This window comes from Homalodisca vitripennis, unplaced genomic scaffold, assembly GCF_021130785.1.
Source record: "Homalodisca vitripennis isolate AUS2020 unplaced genomic scaffold, UT_GWSS_2.1 ScUCBcl_4238;HRSCAF=10300, whole genome shotgun sequence".
NCBI lineage: Eukaryota > Metazoa > Arthropoda > Insecta > Hemiptera > Cicadellidae > Homalodisca > Homalodisca vitripennis.
This window is the reverse complement of record NW_025780403.1, coordinates 56,634-81,454: the sequence shown is the minus strand read 5'-3', so window position 1 is coordinate 81,454 and position 24,821 is coordinate 56,634. Positions and strand designations below refer to the sequence as shown.

At 34.0% G+C, this 24,821-nt stretch overlaps 1 protein-coding gene across 1 annotated transcript in view; it reads left to right on the top strand.

Annotated features, from left to right (window-relative positions):
* LOC124372892 (pre-piRNA 3'-exonuclease trimmer-like) overlaps positions 1-24,821 on the top strand; it is a 46,605-nt gene that overhangs the window by 15,157 nt on the left and 6,627 nt on the right. The window contains exons 5-12 of the mRNA XM_046831303.1: positions 66-270; positions 2,018-2,119; positions 2,922-3,044; positions 3,424-3,523; positions 4,478-4,577; positions 7,329-7,415; positions 11,333-11,421; positions 19,307-19,405. Coding sequence (XP_046687259.1) covers positions 66-270; positions 2,018-2,119; positions 2,922-3,044; positions 3,424-3,523; positions 4,478-4,577; positions 7,329-7,415; positions 11,333-11,421; positions 19,307-19,405 — 905 coding nt within the window. The remainder of the gene's footprint in view (positions 1-65; positions 271-2,017; positions 2,120-2,921; positions 3,045-3,423; positions 3,524-4,477; positions 4,578-7,328; positions 7,416-11,332; positions 11,422-19,306; positions 19,406-24,821) is intronic.

Below are 24,821 nucleotides of genomic sequence, written 5' to 3'. Positions count from 1 at the left end.
CCTGAGCACCTAATGTGATTTCCACAAATAAAGGCTGAATGTATCAATGCCTTCCTGATTTGCAGGTACAGGTGAAGAAAATGAGTGCAGAGGAAATACAGAAGGCACAGGAGTCCGAAGGCAGTCAGTTGGACTCTTCACTGATACACAACCTCCTTGGGTTCACCAAAGTGTTCAAGCTATTAGTAGCTCTGAAGAAGCCCATCATCGGCCACAACCTACTGTTGGATCTGATGATCCTGTACAACCAGATGTACGAACCTCTGCCCAGTAAGTAGTTCTCCTGTCGATGATCAGGCTGTAAGGCTCCACATTTCAACAATGATAGACAATTTCCTCGAGCTAGCTAAGGAGTTCTTGCTGTTTGTATCACTGAAAAGAAACCTTTCATCGGCCACAACCCATTAATGGTTGCTGATCTGATGATTCTGTACTACCAGATGTACAAATTAAGTAGTTTCTGTCATTGAATAGGTAAGGCCTACTGAAAACCTCTATGGATTCACTTCAGTGTTCTTCTTCTTCTTCTTCTAAGGAGTTGTCTACTGCCATGCACTTTAGCCTCAAGGGCCTTTGTAACAATACGGTTACTAATAATGCAAAACTACAAACTACTCATGATAGATGATGAATTTTTCAACCATTAAACTTACCACAAACAACGAAAGGTGGTGTACATCAAAGTTGGTCAGTCTCTACATCATTAGCCATGTTCATTCTTTGAGCAGAATAGCTGACAGAGCTTATCTAAACAGCCAGACAGACATTAACACAGGCTATTTGGTTATGGAAGAAGGACTGCTGCTAACTTCACCACTTCAAACGTTTGAGTAAATAAGGTTTATCCTCCCTGTTAACAACCCAACAAACATTGTTATAGTCAACTTAGTGAACACTGTGATTTATTTTGTACTTGAGCATTGAGAAGTTCTTAATATTTATAGCTACAAACAGTGAAAGTTACAATCAAAATTGTGTTTTGATACAGGATAACAGTGTTGGAATCTAAATCAAGCATTTTTTAATTATAATACCATTATTATAAAATGTCATAACTTTTGTTATTTATTGGTGAATGTTTATAATATTTGTTTTTTGTTATAAAAATGTGTATATTAACACTAAATATACTCTAAAAACTTATACTACGAGAAAAACAAAAAATAACAACAATAAAATTTAAAAAATGTGTTTGTCCTCAACTTTTAGCTTTGACATTAAAATTAGTACCCAAAAAATTATCACACTCAAGAAAGTCAAGCACACTAAAAGAACACTTTATTTTAAACATATCCACAAATGTTTATCAAATTATCACTAAAAATTAAAATACTGTAGCATTTTTTTAGCGTTCCTCACTTTTATATATATAATATATATCTTGATTAGCAAATGTCCATTTCCTTTACTGATTTTACTACTTTTCTTATGAGTGATAGCCATTATAATAAATATATAACACTGTAGAACAGAACAAAAAAGAATAGGCCTATCATGATTTCGGCTATTTATAAATATTTACAGAATAAAATAAATATAAGTTACAAAGTTGCTTTTTAGGTACTCATCCTCCACCACTCATCTAAGAGTATTTTCATTCAGTGGGACCTTGAATGATTCATAATACTTCACTACTTGCCTAAATTACACATACACTCTATTTGGTTATATTATAATTATATAAAAACGTAAAAATAACCACAACGTTCTATCAGAGCATTTGCTGAAACAGCTGACTGACAACTATGAAAACAGCGTCTCGGCTATGACAAACTCGGCCAATTTCATTGTAAACTTTCATCATTGTTACTGATAGATCAGCTGTGTTTTTACCCTATATTCCTAAAAACAGCACTTTATGTATGTTTTTAAAACGTCCGGTAACCCGGCTGTTGATATTAAAAGAGTTAACGCCAAACTTCAGCCTTTTATTAGCTTGTACATCTCAGTGTTTGAAAATAAGTTAAGGAATGTTTTACTGTTTGGGAAAATGTATTTAATCAATGAAAATTTACAGGTACCTATGAGGCATTCAAGAAAAAAATCAACATTTTGTTCCCGTCCATCCACGACACCAAGTTTATTAGTTATCAAGTTCGCCAACTATTAAAAAAACAAGGTGAGTAACCATCTCTCAAGGAATTTTTTGTACACTAATGAAAGAAAATATAACGTTGTTTCTTATAAAAAAAACTACAACAAATTGGAATATTGTTACGATTCATTGAGTGTTGTCTTTATATTGAACTCTCTCGCTTCCTTGAGGCATGGGGATTTTGAGTAATGAATAATTCATGATAACAAATGTAGTATAAAATAAATTAGTTACACTATTTATTTTTAATTGAAGAATTTTACACAATATGTTGTGTACGCTAATATTGTGCAATATTTTGATAGTGCTTCTATAATTCAATGTCAGACCGTTGTTGGTTGAGTATTAGCGAAGTCTTTCACTTGAGGGGCTGAAAAATTTCATTCCTGTCTGTCTGTCTATCCGTCTATGTGTCTGCATTTTTTTCAAGAATGAACTGATCGTTAGAATTGAGACTTTGCGTGAAGTTTCGTTTTGATATAAACAACATGGAGTTCAATAATAGTGCGTGTCATTCAATGGGATTTTGTTCAGCGTTAGCGAACATTTTAAAATTTGTCTTATGGGTAACGATGATGGCAACGAGAAAATTGCTGAATAAAATAACACATGTACCCAAATTAAGTGAGTTATAGGCTTCAAAGTGTGCATGCAACCTAAGTGAAGCTTATAATGTGACATGTGGTGTATGGCGTAGCCAATTACTACCTTGTTTAATTCAATCAATTAATTATAGGCTACATTTTTAGCAATAAAAGTTGCTATAGTAGCAGCAATAGCAGTTGGTAATTTTGTTATTCTGTTACATCTTTATTATTTGCTTCAGAGACCTGGTCATCCAACAGTCTGGATCATCTGTACACATACTTCAGCACCAACAAGGGTTTGTCTCTTGCATCCTTTTCACCCACAATCAAGGTCAACGAGAGTGAGTGCGGGCACATAGAGAGTGAGTGTTGGTATTTTACAAGAATCTGCATAAATATATGTATGTATGTACATGTAAATAAGGGCTTTTATAACCTCCGATGTGTTATAAAAATAAACTTATGAGATACAAAATAAATGTATTATTAAAAGTTAATTAAGTCTATGGTTACATAATCACCTTTTAAATTGTGAGATATTATTATAGTGTTCTATTATTTATTGTAAAAAAATTATACCAAATATTGTTATGTTTAACAGTTTGTAACAATTTATAAACATTTTTACACATTTATGTGTTTTTGATGTAGAAACCCATGCTTCTTGTACTACTTTCAGTTTATTTGGTAACATTCCTACGATTTTAGTTTGATTCATACTGTTGTGTGGTTCTTCCACAGATGTGGAGAATCATGTTCACGAAGCAGCCTGGGACGCATACATGTCTGGCTATTGCTTCATACGATTGGCTCACTTCTTGGCTATCCGCAGACTTGGCGAGTGGGTATTATACATCATATGTTTGTTCCATTCTGTCTGGTTTATGTTTTTGGTTTTTAAAATAATCAAAGAATGTGAGGAATGAAAATGTACACGTTGAGGTTAAGACAAACGGATTATTAATATTACACTATGACTAGTGGATATATTTGAATAAGTTTGAAAAGAGAAAGTTTTAAACAAAAAGTAGGCTATACACTCCCACCAGCTGTTGTATATCACCCAAGTAAGGTTGATAATGGTGACAACTCTTGCACACTTAATACTTAAAAGAGGAATGGTATATAGCAGGGTTCTCAACCTATATGCCTCCACACTGACATTTGGCCACAGCTCCCCTCTACCATCATCATCGCCTTATATGGTTAAAATAAATAGAAAAATTTCAATTAGAAGATTAGGGTATATGTTGGACTTGTACATTTTAAATTTAAATATCTGGTAAATGTTATATAAAACATTTAACATTTTTTGAGGTATTTACCTCAAATACCTTTCTGAACTTACAGTCTTTGGCTACATTTATTACCGCTAGTAATTATTGTACATAAGTTAATGAAAAACAGAATTAAAAATATATTGTTTATAAAATTTACAAAAGGAATTCAATGATGCTATTATATTGTAACTTATTGAGAAGGCATTGTTATTTTACAAACCTTTAAATATCTGGTTGTAACTATGACTAAGCACATTTCGGGTAACTTTCAAAGTCAGGATACATCCTGTTTCCTTCACAATCCTTCCATTGTCAAAAACAAACTTCAAACCATGGGATCTCCATCTCGACAGAAGACAATCCCAATTCCCCATCCTTAGCTATCTTGAATGTCCTTGTCACTTTCCAAAAGCTGGGTAGAAGAACTTATTTATAGTTTAAGTGTAGTGAGTAATTTCCTCAGCCCCTTGTTCTTGTAAGAAAGTTAATGTGAACTACTGTAAATTTGTTGCCAGAGGTGCCTTGCCACGACCACTGTCCAGGATAGAACATCTCTCTGCAGTTGCAGATTACTGCAATTGTATCAACGTCATCCGTGGTAACGTCTCACACATGGTTAGTGGTTGCCTCAGATCTTTCAAATTTGTTTTCAACATGTAGGAGAAGTTTATCAGTTACAAACTATAGTTATACTCAGAAGTTAACACACTGGTGATTAGTAATCGTCGGTCCCATTTCATCGATTTGGTTCTTGATCCATAATTTATAGTTGGTTACAATCACAAATTAAACGTTTTCCTATTTCGACTGAAGATTTTTCCGTCTGGCTTACATTGCAGTGTACACTATGTATAAATAAGAAACAATGTGTAGTTTTGTAAGTACCATTTTACTGCTGTATCGCTGCGGTCGGTGTTTCTGCAAAGTGTACTGTCTACCTACACGTGTTGGAAAGCCACAGATGTCATTCCGGCTAAAATCAGTTGTTTTTATATTTGTTAATGCATATTTAAAATTTATCCATCAATTGAGAACCCCACCGTCTGTGAATTATGTGCTATTATTTGTTTTCTTGACTAAAGGCCTGACAGCATTGAAGTTCACTGTTCGAACTGTAAGGTTTATGTTAAAACATCATGAATTTTGGATTGGTGTGCAAAAGGGTGAGGGAATTTTTATCGTCTATACTTGTTTGTTATTTTTAATTGCATTTTTCTTTATTCAAATAATAAGCTAATCCTACAACCAAAAATAAGCTCGTAATTTAAGTGCATGAGGTTTAACTTTGATCCTATACGGCTAAAATAAAGACAACTCTCAGTATATATTTAAATACTATGAATATATTTAAAAGAAAAACAAACGAAGAAACCGTTCATTGTGGTTTGTGCTCAGGATAACGTATTCAGGAAGTAAGTGATAACTAGAAGGAAATGGTTGATAATTTCCTCTTTTAGAAGGCTAACTTACTTACCACATTTGTAGAATTAAATGGTGTCTTTATGATAAATTATTCCAACACATTTTGCAGTAATCTCGTAATTAAAACTTTTATTACAATGCATATAGAGTTGTTTTGATGAAAAAGTAATGATTAAAAATGTGGGTTGTTATTTTTTATTGCATTTTTCTTTATTGTATTGTAAAAAAGATTTACTCAACAAGTCATCAGTCTTGAAGAAGATGATAACCTTTTATAATGTAGAAATGTTAACGTTAAATAAACTTTTGTTTACCTTTTTGGTACTAACGTTGGATTTCTGAATGGTTAAAGAAGTCCTGTGAAATAATAACGTCCGGAAAACCAGATGTTTTGTATTATTAATTTTGTAGTCAAATTGATCAGATTTAGTAAAACACTGATCATGAGAAAATGTACATTAAGAATATATTATACATAATAATATAGTTATCTCTTCTTTGTTGTTAATTGGACATATGAAACTTTATTGGAATCTTTGAATGTGCAGTCGGGTTTGGTTGGAAGATGTGATATTGACTTTGACTGTATCTGGATTATTAAAAATATTATCATCAATTTTCAACATATCATCGTAGTTTTTTTCTAATTTAATAGTATAAACTTCGTTTTAAATGGCAGATAACTTCATGTTAATATTTTATAAAAGATACAGATGTATTATTAACCACTAGCAGTATAAAACTCGTTTCATATTAATTCAGTACTGGGATTTATGAGAATATTTACATGATTTATAATTAGCAGTGAAAATGGTGGTCATCATGACATATTAATTAATTAGGAACATGGGGTTGTATTTAATTAAAATATTAACAATACTGTCACTCACTAAATCTAGCTTTGTTATGTTAACAATTTGGTAGTTACACTTTTTGCTTTCAACAAAAGAATTATTGTATTTATAAAGTGATGACTGTGTTAATCTGTTTTATATTCTCCGTATTGTAACTAATGTATTGTAACTTTCTGCTCATAACAGTTAGGATTCAGTAGGAGGGCTATAAAGCAGTGTATCTGTCCTACGCACCCTTATTTTGGTTACTAAAGATGGTGTAGTCTATAATGAATGTAGCAGTTTTGTAATTAATTCTTAAAATTTAATTTAGTTCTAGTTTTAGCCTATTATAAATCCAAAAAGCTAGGAAGGGAGAAGTGTATTTTTTGTATATAGTCATATTTTTATCATTACAGATGGCTAATAGAGAATGAGTATTGTTTATAGTTGTTTTTCCATAAACGTTAAATTCTAATTTAGCCCTAGTTTTATTTAGCTTGTTGTAAATCAAATAAGTTATGAATGGTATTGCCTTCAATATTATTAAATAATAGGTTCAAAAGACATTAATAAATGTAACATTTCACTGCTGTTGTGTGGTAATAATGACCTGGTATTGTGAGTTTATTAAGGTAGCCGAGTCAACCAATAATAAGTGCGGTTTCTTAGACAATTGGATTAATCTTGCCCTTGGATTAGTCTGCTCCTTTGGCCATTGATGGTGGTTCAGAACTCACCTTTAAGCCCTTTGTCTTCAGGTTAAATATTATAAAGAGGTTCCAAGTTACAACTTGGCTGGGTGACAACTGGATTAATCTTGCCCTTGCAAGCAGTCTTCCTCCTCGGCCATTAATGGTAATTCATAACTCACCTTTAAGCCCTTTGTCTTCAGGTTAAATGTTATAAAGAGGTTCCAAGTTACAACTTGACTGGGTGACAACTGGATTAATCTTGCCCTTGCAAGCAGTCTTCCTCCTCAGCCATTAATGGTAATTCATAACTCACCTTTAAGCCCTTTGTCTTCAGGTTAAATATTATAAAGAGGTTCCAAGTTACAACTTGGCTGGTGATGAAATAAACTTCTTTCAACCTCTTTAACGTTTTACAGAACATAGGAGGGAAGGAGCCTCTATCCAATCGTCCGAGACCTCTCTACATCTCACGACTCGACCGTAAACCCATCGACATTGACAAGGTAGGTGAAACAGAATGCTACAGGATCATTATTGCAAAAGTAAACTTTTTAAAATAGTTGTAGACTTTGGGTAGGGGTATATAACAACTGATGTAATATGTGCTTATATTAAGACTGTATAAAAAGATATTAAGTTGAAAATTTCCTTCTTCATAAAGAGTTGTCTCATTGCATCACTCCAAGCCTCTATTTTTGAGATTGTACTAGGAGGATCCAATTTTATCACTTAAATAAAAATACAAAGATTCACTGTAGGCTGCAATAGAAAGTTCAACTATGAATATTTTGTTTACCAAACAAGAGATCCCAGCAAACCTTATAAAAGTTATAAATTCATGAATATTCTATGAAATATATTTATATGAATATATTTTATGAAAATTAATTACAAATCCACTAAAATATACAAGTAAGTATGAGAGATATCTATAAAATAACCTGCATTCATGACTAGACCAAACTCGCACTCAAATTGTTGTAGTATATAATATGTCATGTTTTAACAATTTGTAGAAATAAACAGTAAAACAAAAGCAATTGAAATAAAGCTTAATAACTATATAAAGACAGAACACAGTCGAAAGCTTAGTAAAGCAGCAGTGGATTTTTTAATGACTATACCAATGTTCATAATAAAATCACATGAATGTTAGTAGTGATAATAGTTGGTCTTGACTTGTTCATTGAATTAACTGAGGAAATAAAAAAACCAATTTATAAAAAAATATATTACTTAAAGTTATTTAAAAATTTAGAAAATTACTGTGCTCCCTCTTCATTGATTCTCCTAAAAATGTAGAAAATTAAAATTTGGATAATACATAACATATAAAAAAATAGTATACATGTAAAATGAAAGATTGATTACCACAAGTTCTATCTGTGTCACTTGAATTCTACAAATCCTTATAAACCGACAGATAGACGTTAATAAGATGTGTATAACGTGGCAATGTTATGTAAGGAAAACATTAATGAATTTGTACAGTTACAATTAGAATGTTAACTATGTAAAAAATAATTATTTAAGAATGTATTTTTCAATTAGTGTGTGTGGTTTTACTGGAACTTTTCTTCAACTGTTTTAAGGAAGTAGAATTTTCCAACCAACCAAATGGATTTATGTTGTATATTGTCATTTTCATCATTGTGATAAAGATGAAAATGATTTTTGAAGAAGCCCCTAATTTGATTGTAAGTCATTGAATTTGTTTGGTAATTGAATTTATTCAATAAAATATAAAATGCAGGTATGAATAAAAATATATCTATAGACAATAGACAAGTTCTTTGTTTACATAATCTTGAGATTAGTAATGCGTTATGTGGTTTCAGTAATAGTTAATTATTTAAAATATTGTCTGTTTTCGTGTACTTATCCATTGAGTAAAAGGTTCTTTTTATCAGCCAGTCAGTCAGTCGCTTCTTTAGTTGTTGTGTAAGTGTGTTCTTCAATTCTTCTGGCAGCAGGTTGAACAACTTCGCTTCAGCATATGTTGATTTTTTGGTGAAAAGACTAAAGTGATGAGGTTGTAGATCAAAGCTGGAGGCATGTCTCGTGTTATGGTGGTGTATATCTTGATGTCTTGGTTGTAGACGAGTAAAGACTGTGTGCAGGATAACTTCTTATATATACAGTGCCACCACCGTTAGAATTTTAAGTTCGGTAAATGCTGTTCGGAAGCTTTCTCGGTAAAAATGTACAGGTCTGAAATTTGTGATCATAGTTGAATCGACTGTACCTTGTACCGTTATTTAGTTGTAAACTTCACTTTTCCCGACTACAGCTGCACTGTTGAGCCAAGATGCTGACTCCCGCCCTTGTGAGTTGACATCAATGTGAAGAGAAATCAGTTTTAAAGTTTAATAATTATTAGTTCGTATGCAAAATTCCATTGAACATTGGAACCAGTAGGCCCACCCCCATGATATCATTTAGTTCATTATCCTTCTATTTGGCAGCAACGTGGCAATACGTTATTTTTATTTTTAACATCTAGAAGCAGTGCCTTTATGTTTATTTGCCACGATTAAACATATAAGTAAACTCTGCAAATCGAGTATTCATCACCTCAGCAGTAACCAACCCCATGTGTTTCGTCCATCCGGTACAACGTTGACGTGCTAATACTTCATTTCAACATGAGTACAGAATTAATAGGAATGCTGTTTTGTACTCTTCAGCCAGAAGTTGGCCATAGAAAAGAAATCAAATGATATATACCTTTGTTTATGAGGTGGTGGAGTTAGGCTGTTTTAGGCTCAATCTCATGATAATATGGAAAAAATATAAACAATTCATGTAACATTCACGATATAAGACAAATGAAAAAGACATTTTAAACTAAGCTGTATGTACTGAATCAATATTAATACTAAACAGATTACATTAGAAACTTAAATATATTCAGTTAGTTAACCCTCTCCCGGGCAAATGCCTCGAAACGCCTCGGCAGGGTGCCTGGCGCTAAAGTCCAAACGCCTCCAATCGCCTCGAACTGCTTTATCAACGCCCTCTGCTTTGTGCTGCTGTCATACGATTGTTTGGGGAACTATTACTGGAAATATCTATTGGCAGTGTCATTGTTGCCTTGTTTATTCATAGTTTTATGACTAGGGACGCTATCTAGGATTAATAATTTGAAACAGTTCATTGATTACTTCATTGACGGTGATCTAGTTGTTTAGCAGTACAATTCTTTCTGACTTGTGCTGCTATCTTACCTAATTTTATGAACTATTTGGGACTTTTTATAACCACTCATTTACTTAAATCATTTTGTTAGTCGTTTTTGCAGTCAATTAAAACAAGATTTTTCATGTGAGTTTGACTTTTTGTTTGATTTTAATTTACCTCATAAGGTTGATATTTTTTTTAATAAATACAACGTTATTATAGAGGATTTAATCATCTTTGTAACGATGTACAATACATAATAGTTTTATTAAAATAAAGTTCTTAACTTAGTAAAAACGTGAATAAGTGTCTCCTCGCGGCAGAGCGCCCGATTTAATTCAGCCCAGTAGCGCCAAAAGCCGTACTCATCCAACCCTTCACGCCACCTGTCCACATGAACCCCACAAACTCCACCAATCACCACCCGTACACACCCGCATTTAATCCTTGACTATCGCACCGAAGTGAGCACGACTCTCAATATTTCTGATATTGTCAGGGTATGAGTTACATAAACGGCCAAGCGTGAACAGTGAACAACCTGTTGAAAACTAATGAGGGTCATCAAATCTGGTAACAGATATGAAGGTAAAATTGAGGGACAGGTAACTTGAAGACTTGAACTTAATCATTGAGTGTAAAAGAGTGAAGATACGGTATTCATGAAGTTGAAGTTTCAGGGGAGAGTTGTTGGAAATAAGGAAAACATGTTCAGCAGGTCCAAGATTGAAAATAAATGTACAATAGTTTTGAGGTCGCTGAAGCCTGTCCGATTGCTTGACTGTCATATCACAATAGTTGAAATGCGGAAACACAAGAATCTTAACTAATGTAACTTAGACTCTGAATGGCAGGTATAGAGCTAAATGTTTTTAAATGGCAGATCACATAGATATCGTCAGATGCTTCAGATGACATCTGTATGAGATCTGAACAAAATTTGGAGCATGTGATCTTTTTGCAGCCTTTCTACATTCCCCAGAAGGATCTAGGACTTTGTGTTCTTACATAATGTGGTGAGTAGATCAGAAGCCCGGTGATCTGGTGGGAATTTCATCCCATGAAAGCACATTAACCTCCCTCCTCCATCCCACCCCCCAAACTATGTTTGCAAGACCTGAGTCAGATAAAATGATTAAATCCAACCGAACTAGCATGTAAAGAACTTGGAGTTCTATGTGGAATCAGGAATTTCTCTAAAATCTTGCATCTGTCATGAGTGATTCTGCTTATTGCCCAGGTGACAGCACTGATGGCGTCCTATGGGTCCGTAGACGTCAAGGCTCATACTGTCTCGAGTGCTCTGATTGCTGTTTCCAGTCGGCAAAGGTAAATTTTACCTCCATTCAGTACTTTTACAGACAATTGATAATAAACCATGAAAACATATTCAATGAGAACAATTGCATTGTTACCTAAATTTTAAGAATTTTTTCAAACAGTTGTTAATTTATAATATGGAACTAATGTTGACCTGCTTTCTTAAGCAGCTTTAATACTAATAACTAATTTGTAATTGCGTGTGACAATACAATTAGTACTCTATGTTAAATGCCAGTAGATTGTTGTTGACTATTTTCAAAGAATGCTGTCAGCAAAGCTATGTGCATAATATTTTGTTTTTCAGAGGGATGCCTGTGCTCTGTAAATGTTACTCTGTCCTAACTAATCCACATAATGAAGAACTATACAGCACTCGATATTTTACAGAGAGAATGGATGTACTCCCTAATTTACTTAGGTTACTAATATATCAAGTGCTAACGCTTAGTGTTGAGAAGGCCCAGTCTTAGTGCTCTTGGGTATTCAGCGTGTGAATTATAATTGCAATATAACATAATGCAAAATATAAATGTCAAAACATGCAAATTTTTGTTTAATTTTAGTGTTAAGAAGTAAAACTACATTGTGTAGCTTACAGTATATACAAAAATGTTATAATAAGGTATAAAAAGCAAATATGGCATAATATTTAATCTAATTAATTTGAATAAAGTTGATAATTGTATTTACATTGAGTTTTATTATTAAAAATAAATCAAATAGTGGGGAAACATATATGTACCTTACGAACAATAAAAAGGTATAGTATACGAGGCGTGATCAAAAAGTTCCAGGACTGAATTTTTATACATTTGTTCATACAACATACTGTACAGGTTATTCGAATTTGTCTCCTTAAAAGTACTCCCCTTGGGAAGCTACACACTTTTCCCACCGGTGTTTCCACTGATCAAAGGCCCCAGAAAACTCTTCTTTTGTAAAGGTGTTTAGCAGCTCCGTTGTTTTTTCTTTAATTTCGTCAACTTTTTGAAATCTTCGTCCTTTCAGGGGTCTCTTGAGCTTCGGGAAGAGAAAAAAGTCTGCTGGAGCCAGGTCAGGTGAGTAGGGGGGCTGAGGAATGACAGTCATTGCGTTTTTTACACAAAAGTCACGGATAACTAATGCAGAGTGAACAGGAGCATTGTCATGGTGAAGGACCCAATCACCACTTTGCCACAGCTCAGGTCTCTTTCTTCTCACAGCATTATGCAATTTTCTGAGGGTTTCAAGATAAACAAAACGATTAATTGTTTGACCTTGTGGAAGGAATTCATAGTAGACGACATCTTTACAGTCAAAGAAAACCGGCATGACCTTCACATTTGATTTGATTTGACGTGCTTTCTTGGGTCTTGGAGAGCCTTTTGATGTCCATTGTGATGATTGGGCTTTTGTTTCCACATCGTAACCAAAAACTCATGTCTCGTCTCCCGTAATGACATGATCCAAGAAGCTTTCGTTGTCATTTGCCTTTTGAAGAGTTCCTTAGAAACATGAATTCGGTGTTGTTTTTGGTCTTCAGTCAACAGTTTTGGCACAAACTTTGCTGCAACACGACGCATTTGAAGTTTTTCAGGTAAAATTTCCTGACATGACCCAAATGAAATGTTACACTCTTCTGCCATTTCACGGATTGTTAGTCGACGGTCTGATCGTACGAGAGCGTTCACTTTAGCAACATTGTCATCATTGATTAACGTTGAAGGGCGTCTGGAACGAGCATCATCGTCTGTGGAAGTTCGGCCATCTTTAAACCTCTTGAACCACTGATGGCAGCATGATTGGCTTAGACATTCTTCATCAAAAGCCTCTTGTAACATCACAAAGGTTTCAGAAAACGTTTTGTTCAGTTTCACACAAACATGTTGCTCTTCTTTCCAAAAAGGTTTCAGAAAACATTTTGTTCAGTTTCCCACAAAACTTTACACAAACACTTTCCTCTTCTTTCACATTCATTTTCATTAAACAAAAAAACAGCCAAACTCTATAAAACTAATCTCAAACAAACTGTGCTAATGTTACTTTCAGTGATGTTATGATTGATCTGCAAACACAGCTGTGTTACTGTTGAGTCAGGGAATACAATGCTGCCAACCGCATTGCTGTGAGACATTGCGTTCCCATAGTATATAAAAAGTTCTGGAACCTTTTGATCACATCTCGTAAGACAAGTTGAAAAAATAAACCAATGTCAAATATTTACTATTTTACAGTTTTATTCCAGCTCACTTGAACATCTTCATTGTGTAGTATTTCAAGAAACATTGAGCCGAGTGTATTGCTGGTTCCTTGCTGCTTATCTTACAATAAAATCTTGTCCGTTTCTTCCCAACCTGATCGATTGCTACACACGGCACAGTCTTTCATCTGTTTTCTTTCATGAGGCATATAAAGTTTTCCATTAAGCTTTCCATTGTCATCAAAACTAGCAGGTCTCCTCCTCTTTCTCGGATTTTTTGTTTCTTTTACGAGTTTTTTTATCAAACCTTTTCTGATCTAAAGCTGGCATATTGCTCCCATCCAAGTGACATGTTGCTGTTGTATAAATGACGGGATTCACAACACCACTTCCAACAACCAAAAGAAAATGTTGTCTCACTACTTCCTTGTGAACGGATATGAAGTAATAAAATGACACCTCCCATCAATTTGTTGTAACTGCAGACAATAACAGGATTCTGAATTACCTCTTCAACTCCGCTTTTAATTGTTTATCTCACTTTTCCATAGATTAGTCAAAGAGACTACATATCATAAGAACTTCCCTTTTGTCTTTCAACTGTAAGATACTAATTGTATCATCTTTCCTGTAAGCAGTGAAAGCCCTTTTAGCATTTCCTTTCCTTCTACGGGTGAACTCTTTCTGTTCCTAGCAACGGTTCCTGTTAAATGCACTTTTTCTTTAAATAACTCTGTGGCAAGTTAAACATTAGAATATCTGACACAAAATACATGAAATCCTTCAATGCTTCCATGTGTGCTTTTGAGGCTTTCTAACAATGTTGTTTGCACCCCTCTTGTCGTTATCGGCAAATCAGCCTTATTGACAAGAATGTTAGCTGTAGCTGTCCTTCACTAAGGTTGAAGAGCGCAAATTTGCAGAATCAGTGAGGATGAGCACTTAAATTCCCCTCTTTTGGGGCTCATTCTTGCTGTATACTTTTAAAATTATGTTTCCTTTAAACCTTACTGTGCTTTCATCGATACTAATTTTCTTTTCAGAACGATAATACTCTCTAAACTTGTTTTCCAAATATAAAACCATATTTCTTACCTTGGCAGAACGTAAAAGATCGACTAAAGCATTTGGACACATTTGAGGGCATGAAGGTAGGTTCCAACAAATGTGTAAAAATCTCTCTTTGCTGAATACATTTTTGAAAAATGGTTGGGAATCCAGCCAATTGTTTGAAAAATAATCTCCAACCAGTTCTGGTTTTGGGTGTAAGCCCATGTATAAGATTACTCCTAGGAATGCTTTAAACTCTTGAAGTGTTATATCTTTCCAGGACTGCCACATTGATCTCTTTAGAAGAAGTCTTAATATGTTTATTTTGTCATTGGCAAATCTGTTATAATCAATGGCAATTTGTTCTAAAAGCTTATCAGGTAAAAATAAGCTAAAACAAGCTATTTCATGACCTCTGTCAAAACCTTGTGGCGGACAAAATCCTCTTTTGTTTTTATAAATAATGTCGATAGTTGCATTAAAAAATTAGTAAGGCAAATTCCAACAATGTCTAGTGGAAGTAGGATGAACTAAGTGAACAATATATGTCAAATGTGCACTATAACCATCTGAATCACTTTTACACCCATCATAGCATAATGGGAGATAATCTTTTTTTAAAGATGTAATTAATACTCATCCAAATGCTTTTTAGTTGTTTTTGTAATGTAGATTTGTTGAGTTTTTCAATAATGATGTGCAAGATGGATTGAAATTTTTTTTCTGAATAACCAATAAAAATATTGAATCAGAATCAGAATACTTTATTCATGAACATAGAGTAGAGAATAGGCGTCAAAACATTACAGAGATTTAAATAAAAGCGTATATAGTTGTTGAGCTTTAAGGCGCTGTCGGTGGTGATGGTTACGACTACGAGGGTTGTGTAGCTCTCACTGGAATACCGGTGATGTTCTCCAGTTCATGAACTCCTCAATTGTGTAAAATGGTCTCTCCACAAGCCAAGCCGTTAAGCGTTGTCTGGTGCTGCTGATGCTGGGGCCTTTTATTGTCTCTGGTAGCAGGTTCAGGAACTTCGCTCCCATGTAGGAAGGCTTATCTTCAAAAAGAGTTAGATGATGGACTGGAAGTGTGTAATTCATAGCCTGTCGGGTGTTGTGGTCGTGCCTATCCATACCTCGTTGGAGCTGTAGCCTGCTTGTGTAAGTAGCCACAGCTAGGATGTACAGACTTGTAATCGTTGGGATTTTTAGTTCACGGAATTTTGGTCTGCAACTGTCTCTCTTTCCAATATCTGCTAATATTCTTATTGCTTTTTTCTGGTGGATAAGCACACGTCTGATGTTGGTTACTGACGAGTTCCCCGATACTTCAAGGCCATATCGAAGATGTGATTCAAACAGTGAGTGGTACGCAATCTTGGCTATGCTGGTGTCACTTCTGGTTTTTATCCTCCTTATCACGTAGATGCTGCTACTCAGCTTATAGTGCAGTCATTGAAGCATTATTGCTCCGAATTTTTTTACTGTGAACCGAATTGCATACAATTTTGGAATTAGGTTCATCTTACCCTTAACTTCAAAAGTGAAAATGATTTGTACTCCGCAACCACCCTGGGGTTGGTTGCCACCCCTTCTCGGGGGGTGAATATTTTGTTTTTCAAAATAACCTCGGATGTCGATAGAAGGCCTAATTTTAAGCAAAAAATCATCTATAAAGTTTTTCGAAAAATCCAATACTTTTCAAGTTATTGGCAATTGAAAATTCGCAATTTTTTCACGTTTTTCATCGGTTTTTTTTTGCAAATATCTCCAAAAATATACGTTTTAATTTAAATCGAAAATTTTATAAAGAAAAAAAATTATATCAGGTAAAAAAATTAACAATTTGGTTTTTTATAAAGTATTTTAAGTGCAATATTAAGCTAGATATTAAAGATCAAAGCCGTTTTTTATTTTGTCTGAAATTTAATCGATGTGGTCAATGCCATCTAGCGGCGAGCAGATGCATTTTATGCATTCTAATAAAAAACGGGTTTTGTAGTGCTTGAAATAAGCTTTAAAATGAGCAATATTAAAAGTCTTTTGCACGTAAAATAAGTGAACTGTATTGCAAATAAGAGGAACATCTAATGTTTTTTCTTTTAAATCAATGGGTTTCATAAGTGCCATTTGCACCAAAATTGAAATTAATCGTATTCCGCCTAGAATTAACTTTATTATGAAGAGTTTGATAGATTGTATCAGTTTGGCTGCTTCAGGACACATATTTTTCAAAAAAGTCACGATAAAAAAAATTCAAATAAAAAAAACCACCTTTTTCATATCTCAACAATGACAACAGATACGTATAAAAGTGTAAGGATAAATAATTTTGGTATTTTTCTGACAAAGAATTAGGGTTTTTTGTTTTTTCTGTCAAACAAAAATTGACGGAGGTATGATTGTTTAAAGAGCCCATGGCAGCGCAATCACAGCCTCTCTTAAGCCCTTTAACCCTTCACCATTTGAGAAAAAGGTTTTTTACTATATATTGCAATAAAGGATATTGTAGCTCTCTTAATTACCTTTACAATGGTTTTTTTACAAATTGTGATAGCATGAAAATTGAAGGAGTTATGGTCCAAAAACTTATCATATTTTTTTCTACTTAGTAACTGAAAATTTCGGAGTGTGAATATTTGGAGCAATGTGAAAGTAAGCAGTATAATAGAGACCAAAAACTATTGTAATGTATATATATATATATATATATATATATATATATATATATATATATATATATGGCTCATATTTTGGAAACGTAGGCATGAATACATACCAACGTTCTTATATGTATATATAACACATTAGAGTGAATTTTATATAATTTGTAAATATTTTATTGAATAAATGGCAATTTTTTACTCTAAATTAAATTATTTTTAAATATGTAATCATATATATTTACAGTTTTAATTTAGGGGTAGTTTTAAGTGTAGAAAAGCTTAAGAATACGATCATCATTTTCGAGAGTGTGGAATAATATTTAAATCCTTTTCATTTTATCAAGCAAAATTTGTAACAATTTTTATCAAGGGGGTAGTTTTCAAGGGTTGAAAGGGGGTTAAACATTTGATAATTATTATAGAGAATATAAAATATTACTTACTCTATACTTACATCTTTTTATGTCATACCAAAGTATTTTTTTTGTGATTTTTTCAATTTAGGGGTTGTTTGCAAGGGTTGTACGATTTTCAAGGGGTTGAAAATAATTTTAATATGAGGTAATTGTGTTAGAAAACACTTTACAATTTCACCACTTACTTACTATTAGACATGTGTTCTAGCGATAAAATGGCTCAATGTTAATTTTTCCATTAAGGGGTTGTTTACACCCCTTAAAAATAATAGGCGGAGTTCAGATCATTTTCACTTTTGAAGTTAAGGGTAAGATGAGCCTAATTCCAAAATTTCATGCAAATCGGTTCACAGTAAAAAAATTCGGAGGTAAGACCGTATTTTTCGCTTCAATGATTGCACTATTACTACACAGGCTGTCAATGTGGGGGGTCCATGTCAGTTTCTGGTCTATTATTAAACCTAAATACTTGGTTTCTTCTGGGCCTTCGATGTCTGGGATCCTGCTTACCCCACCATTTCTCCTGCCAAAGACCAGTTATTGTGTTTTTTCTTCATTAACTACTAGGCTGTTGTTTTGGCAGTATTGTATTGCCATGTTAATGGAAACAAACGAGCTGGTTTCAAGGGCTTCAGGGGTTTTTTTCTCCAAGGAGGAGTACGGTGTCATCCGCATACATTAGAGTCCTGCTGTAGTCTTCCAAATAGCGAGGGAGATCATTTGTAAACAGGATGAAAAGGATGGGGCCCAGCACAGGGCCCTGTGGAACTCCCCTCACTACAGGCAATGACTTTGATCTTACTGTTTGTGTAGATCCCTTTTCAGTGTATTTAAGTTCAACCATCTGACTTCTTCCAGTTAAATAGCTCTTGAACCAATCTGCAGTTTTCCCACTAATCCCAATTTTTCTCAACTTGTTACACAATTGTGTATGATCTAAGCAGTCATGAAAAATGTAAAAAAGCGTTTGGATGCATATTAAAGTATGATGGATGCATATCTTTAAAATGATATATCTCACATTAATCTACAACTAAAAATGAAGTCATAAAAGTGCATGAGGTTTAACATTGTTTTTAAGTGGCTACTAAAATCAAGATGGCCACCAGTAGAGCCTGCTCTTAATGAGAGTAATTGTTGTTGAGATAAATGGATCTCTTTGTGTCCATTTTGATGTTCATTGTGGGAATTAACCTTTTAGTACTGTCTAAATAAATTTTGCATGTACTACTAATTGTGTAAACTTCCAATTGAAGTTTGTGAACAGTAGTAATTCGAAAGCAATTTAGAACTTATAATTTATTTATAATGCATACACTATCTCATGTTGTAAAGAATCTAACAAATTTTACTCGGAGTTTTGGCCTAATCTTATAGTTGTTTTGTATGTTGAACCCATTTTAACATGTATATCAATATATAACTGTGATTGCTTTGCGTACATTTTCAAATATTTTATCAGCTTAAAGGTAGACTGATACTTACTATTTTGCTTGTAGAATTTATACCAAATCCAAAATTCCTGTTCAAGTAGGGTCATTGTATATAACATTGCTGATTGAAATGTGTTTGTTTCAGTGCAAGAGACATTGTGAAGGCGTATGTGGCAGACAAAGAGTATAGAGTCGTACCTTACTCCTACCTGAGACACAGCTCCCTCTTAAGTACAATCAGCTGGTAAGTTGACAATTTACAAATAAATATTGGTTGGGTGTTTAGTTGATGGTAGAGTCTATATATAAGTCACTTTCAGTAAGATCTGAAGGGAATATAGCAAAATGATTTAAGATCCAAGAATTTTACTAGTCATTAAGTCTACAATCATATGAAATGTAATTAAATGAATAATGTTAAATATTTTACTATTTTAAAACTGCTAAATGCACATAACAGAGATTTGGTTTCTTCAATATAAAAGCTTTCAGTCTTGACCTAAGTAAAATTGTAATGTTTTTTTTCTATAAGGTAGAGTCTAAAATGTGAAATTCTAATATTCAAGAAAGGATTCATTAGCAGGGAATTTACTTTCTTGTGGCTGAAAGGCTAGATTTCAGCAGTCTAAGACATTGGACGTTAAATATGCGTTAGAGATTGCGCAGGTTTAAATCTTGTCTATGACCATAGCACTTTTTATCAGTACCATCGACTTTGTACTATATCGACATTCCCCTTTATTCTGTTTGATAAGATCCTCGCATTGCCATGAAGATGGGAAAAATAATGCTTAAAAGGGGAATGCTTCTCCTTTCTTATTAAAACAAAATTTTTTTGTTTTAAGTAAACCAAATTGAAAAGCTAGACTTAAATCAGGCTTGGATGCCAAAATGAATAGTGTTTAAACAAATTAATACATTTTTTGGTAGAAGATGAGAAGGTATACAAATGGTAGAGGTTAAATAATACTTGATCTAATAGTCTAAATAGTCTTGATCTGCCACTCAGTAGAGCACAAGAGTAAGGTTTACCTCCTCACAAACGGATTGTCAGAGGATCAACACACTGTCTGGGCACTTGAGAATAGTTTACAGTTTTTACAGTACAGTCACATGCCAGTACAACTTAAATTCACCTGGCATTGTAGAGAGGAGGGATTGGTAAAATAGAAAAATCCACAACACAACATTTAACACGTTCACAACGTCAGCGTTTTTCTGAACTTTTTTATTGGCCGTCAAATTTTTCAATAATAATGGAAATTTGTGTCAAAATGAATAGTGTTTAAACAAATTAATACATTTTTTGGTAGTAGATGAGAAGGTATACAAATGGTAGAGGTTAAATAATACTTGATCTAATAGTCTAAATAGTCTTGATCTGCCACTCAGTAGAGCACAAGAGTAAGGTTTACCTCCTCACAAACGGATTGTCAGAGGATCAACACACTGTCTGGGCACTTGAGAATAGTTTATAGTTTTTACAGTACAGTCACATGCCAGTACAACTTAAATTCACCTGGCATTGTAGAGAGGAGGGATTGGTAAAATAGAAAAATCCACAACACAACATTTAACACGTTCACAACATCAGCGTTTTTCTGAACTTTTTTATTGGCCGTCAAATTTTTCAATAATAATGGAAAAAAAACCGTAATCAGTTTTTTTACGTCAAATGTCTCAGTATAATGAGAAAGGTATGTCGGTTTCACAAATTTGCAAAAAAATTATTATTGTATTACATTTTTTTCAATTTTTCTCCGTACACCCCAAGGGGTACCTAAAAAAATTAATTTACCTTCAAATTAAGCAATCATGTGCCCAACAGGGTACAAGATAAGAAAACAATAAAAACACAATAATGAGAAATTCATAGCACTGTGTACCCCTTCGGGCGCACAACTCACTTTACAAAAGTCCGGTGTGTACCTGATCGGCTGCACAACGGCAGTTGTATTATACAGGCTACCCTGTATTTTTAAAGTCATCATCACCTTGTGAAATACAGTTTGAGTGGGTGAAATCACACACTTTGTAAAAATACAAAATTCGGTCAATAATTTAAAGAGGGAAGGCAAGCGGACACAATGTGCTTAGCCCAAAATGAGTGACTTTACTAGAGGAACTCCAGAGTGACACAGAACCAAGTGTATCAAGAGACACTAAGGCTAATGCCATGCCAATTAAAATTCATGGGGATTTGTATTGCTCCAGTCATTCAAAGACAAGGTGGGGCATCATAGATCTTACAGTAATTATTTGTCAGCTTACCTTAGAGTGAAAATAATATTTTTATATTGTAATGGAATAGTTATATAAATATTATACAAGGTATAGTTGTAAACTTCAGTGGAACTCGGTCATGTATTTTTGTCTTTTGTATGTAAAATAGACAGGATCTGTTTCTAAAGATGTGGCACAGTCATAAGTCAAGGATTTACGCTTTAAAAAAAATTACTTTTTCAAATTAAACTAGTTCAACTTCTGTGCAATATTTTAATGTACAAGGCATATCCAGAAAGTCAGTGTACTGGGGCTGTCACGGCCTTAGGGATTTTTTTACATTTTGGCTACAATGCTGTGTTTGAAGTATGTTTGATGGTACACATATTTTTGTTTTAGAATTTTTAGAATTTAAATATACAGGAAAATTTCCTCATAGTTTAGTACTGTGTGGTTGGGACTGTTCCAACCCACAATAATTGGCAATGACTATTAATTCTGTTTTTCTTTCATATTGTACTTGTTTATTTAACGATTTAAGAAGTGGCTGTAGTAAATAACCATGAATTTTTCCATATAAGAGCAATGTTAAATCTTATTCAGTTTTACACGTATAGTTTTAGTCATAGAATTATGGAAGACTAGCACATCCCCACGTCTTTGCCCGCAATTTCTATGCAACATTGCGTGTATTTGTTTGAACAGCTCCCACGATTTCAGTAACACTTTAACTATTTTAGATCAATGTAAAGCAACTCCAATTTCAAAGTTCATAGTTTTCTTAGTGAAAACACTTCTGATGAAATATGATAGGGTGCTATGATATTTTAAAAGTGGAATTAGTCATTTATCATACATCAGGTATCCATTTTATGGTGTTCATGATTAAGAGTTACGTATAAATGTGAGTAATTCTTATTTCAGGTTTTGTACATCTAGTTCAAATTAATTATATTTCAGACGTAAAATTGTAGTTCGCTATTTTACACCGAGAAACAGTATAAACAGACCTACATAATTTTGTAATGAGGTTGGATTTAAAACAGTATAGTTTTATAAATTGTATGGATGTAGAAATTGTTATTGAAAATTAACCCTTCCCACGCGGAATTTATCTTTCAATTTTGACTCATAACGGGTAATTAACTTTAACATTTTTTTTTACATTTTACCAACTCTAATTTTATTTTTAGTTAGTGGTAGCTATTAGGAATAAAAAATAATACAGTATCACAAAATAATCAGACCCCTATATTTTTTAATAAATTTTCAAATTTTACAAAAAATTGTCAAGATTTGCCATTGCATAGAACAGTATAGGCCTATAACGACACAACAAATAAAGTAATAACAAAATAAAAAGATAATATAATGCTAAATACAACAGGAACACGAACAAGGAAATATGGCAAAACAGCGTTAAACACTAAAATATGCCGTCCCGGGATATATTCGTTTACCGCGTAATGGTTCGCCGCAGACTGAGGCTAAATCACGCCACGAGGGACAAAGCCACGCCCTCCCACCACTGCGACGCGCCAATGAGGTTCAAACTGTAACATCTGCTTTTCGGAACAAGTATTCAACACTCCCTTGAACTCTAGCGGATTCCATGGCAACTAAAATTTATTAAATAACACAAAATATACTTTGAAGGATTTATTCGTTTACCGTGTTTTAGTCAAAATTAGGCGTAACGGATATATCCGTTTGCCGTGTGGGAAGGGTTAAGAACTACATCAATAATACAGGGTGACACAGAATAACGGGAATTTTTTAAAACATTCTAAAAAATAAGAATGATGGAAGAAAATGGTTTTATTTGTATTAAATGAAACATTAAAACTTGCCATTTATGAAACACTGATGGAATTTATAATTTTTTTAAAACAACATCCTTTAGGTGGCGTCCTCGTCTACGAATTCATTCTTGAAATCTGCTGTGGAGATTCCTCATTGACCGCTGCAACATCTCAACTGGAATACTGTTAATTTCATCCCGAATTCTCTGTTTTAATTCATTTACAGTTCTTGGTCGAGTTGTGAACACTTTAGTTTTGAGGTAGCCCCACAAAAAGAAATCGCACACGGTCAAATCTGGCGATCTAGGCGGCCAGGAAACGTTACTGAATCTTGAGATGACACGGTTACCAAACAATACTCGCACAGCTTCCATTGACTGTCGTGCAGTGTGTGATGTCACACCATCCTATTGAAACCAGGATTCTTGAACGTCTGGAAAATTGTTCAATTCAGGTGTAACGAAACGTAACATTTCCACGTAACGATCAGAATTGACAGTTATTGCAATCCCCCGTTCATCCTCAAAAAATAAGGTATAATGATCCCATGTAATGAAACAGCACACCATACTGTAACCTTATTAGCGTGTAAAGGGTGCTCATGAAGTTCATTAGAATTTCTGTCTGTCCAGTATCGGTAGTTCAGCTTGTTAACATAACTTGTGAGATGAAAGTGGGCCTCATCTGACATCCACAACTTGCTTAGAAATTCATTTCATTGTTTATGTGTGTTAAAAATTTTTGGCAGAATTGCAATCACGACTGGTAATCATTTTCCTTCAACTGTTGCGCTATCTGCAGCTTGTAGGGGTGAAATTTTAATTCGAAATGAAGAATTCTGTGAACACTCTCACGGGACATTTTAACTGCAGCTGCTTGCTTACGAATCGAACGGCGTGGACTCCTCAATACAGATCGGCGTACAACATCAATGTTCTGTGGTTCTGTGCAGTACGAGCACTTCTTGGTCGTCCCGTTGGTTTCTTCTTTAAAGCTGATCCACTCTCTTCAAAATTATTAATCCAACTTCTAATGGCATGTTTTGACGGAACAGAATCATGACGTCCTAAGTTGTAAAAACGTCGGAACTCAGTCTGGGCAGCTTTCAAACTATCACCGTTTTTATAAAATATTTTTATAGCTAACGCACACTGTTGCCTGTTCCACTGGTCCATGGCTACTGTAATGGCGGCTTGGTCACTGTCACTGTCCCGCAGTGCTGCCACCTGCTCACGGCTGCCACGACGCGTTACAAAAATTCCCGTTATTCTGTGTCACCCGTTACAAATCCATTTCATTACTTACATTATGTTAGTTGTCATGCATATGTAAAGATAATAAATAAACAGTAGAGTTATTGCTTCCCAATACATGTTCGAAATATATCATACTGTTTCCTATGTCCAGTCCAAGAATTAAGTATTTATATACCTAATCAGTATCATACACCTCATCAGTGAGAAATGAATGGGATGGAACCTAGATGATTTTCTGTCATAAAATTGCATTTTTAGTGTCTCTTGCTTCATGACCCAGAATAAATTTGTTTGTCTTATTGTCACGATGTTGAAGTGTTATTACATTTGTTATGTTTACACTCACTATAAAAGTTAACAAATCGAAATCATTACTTAA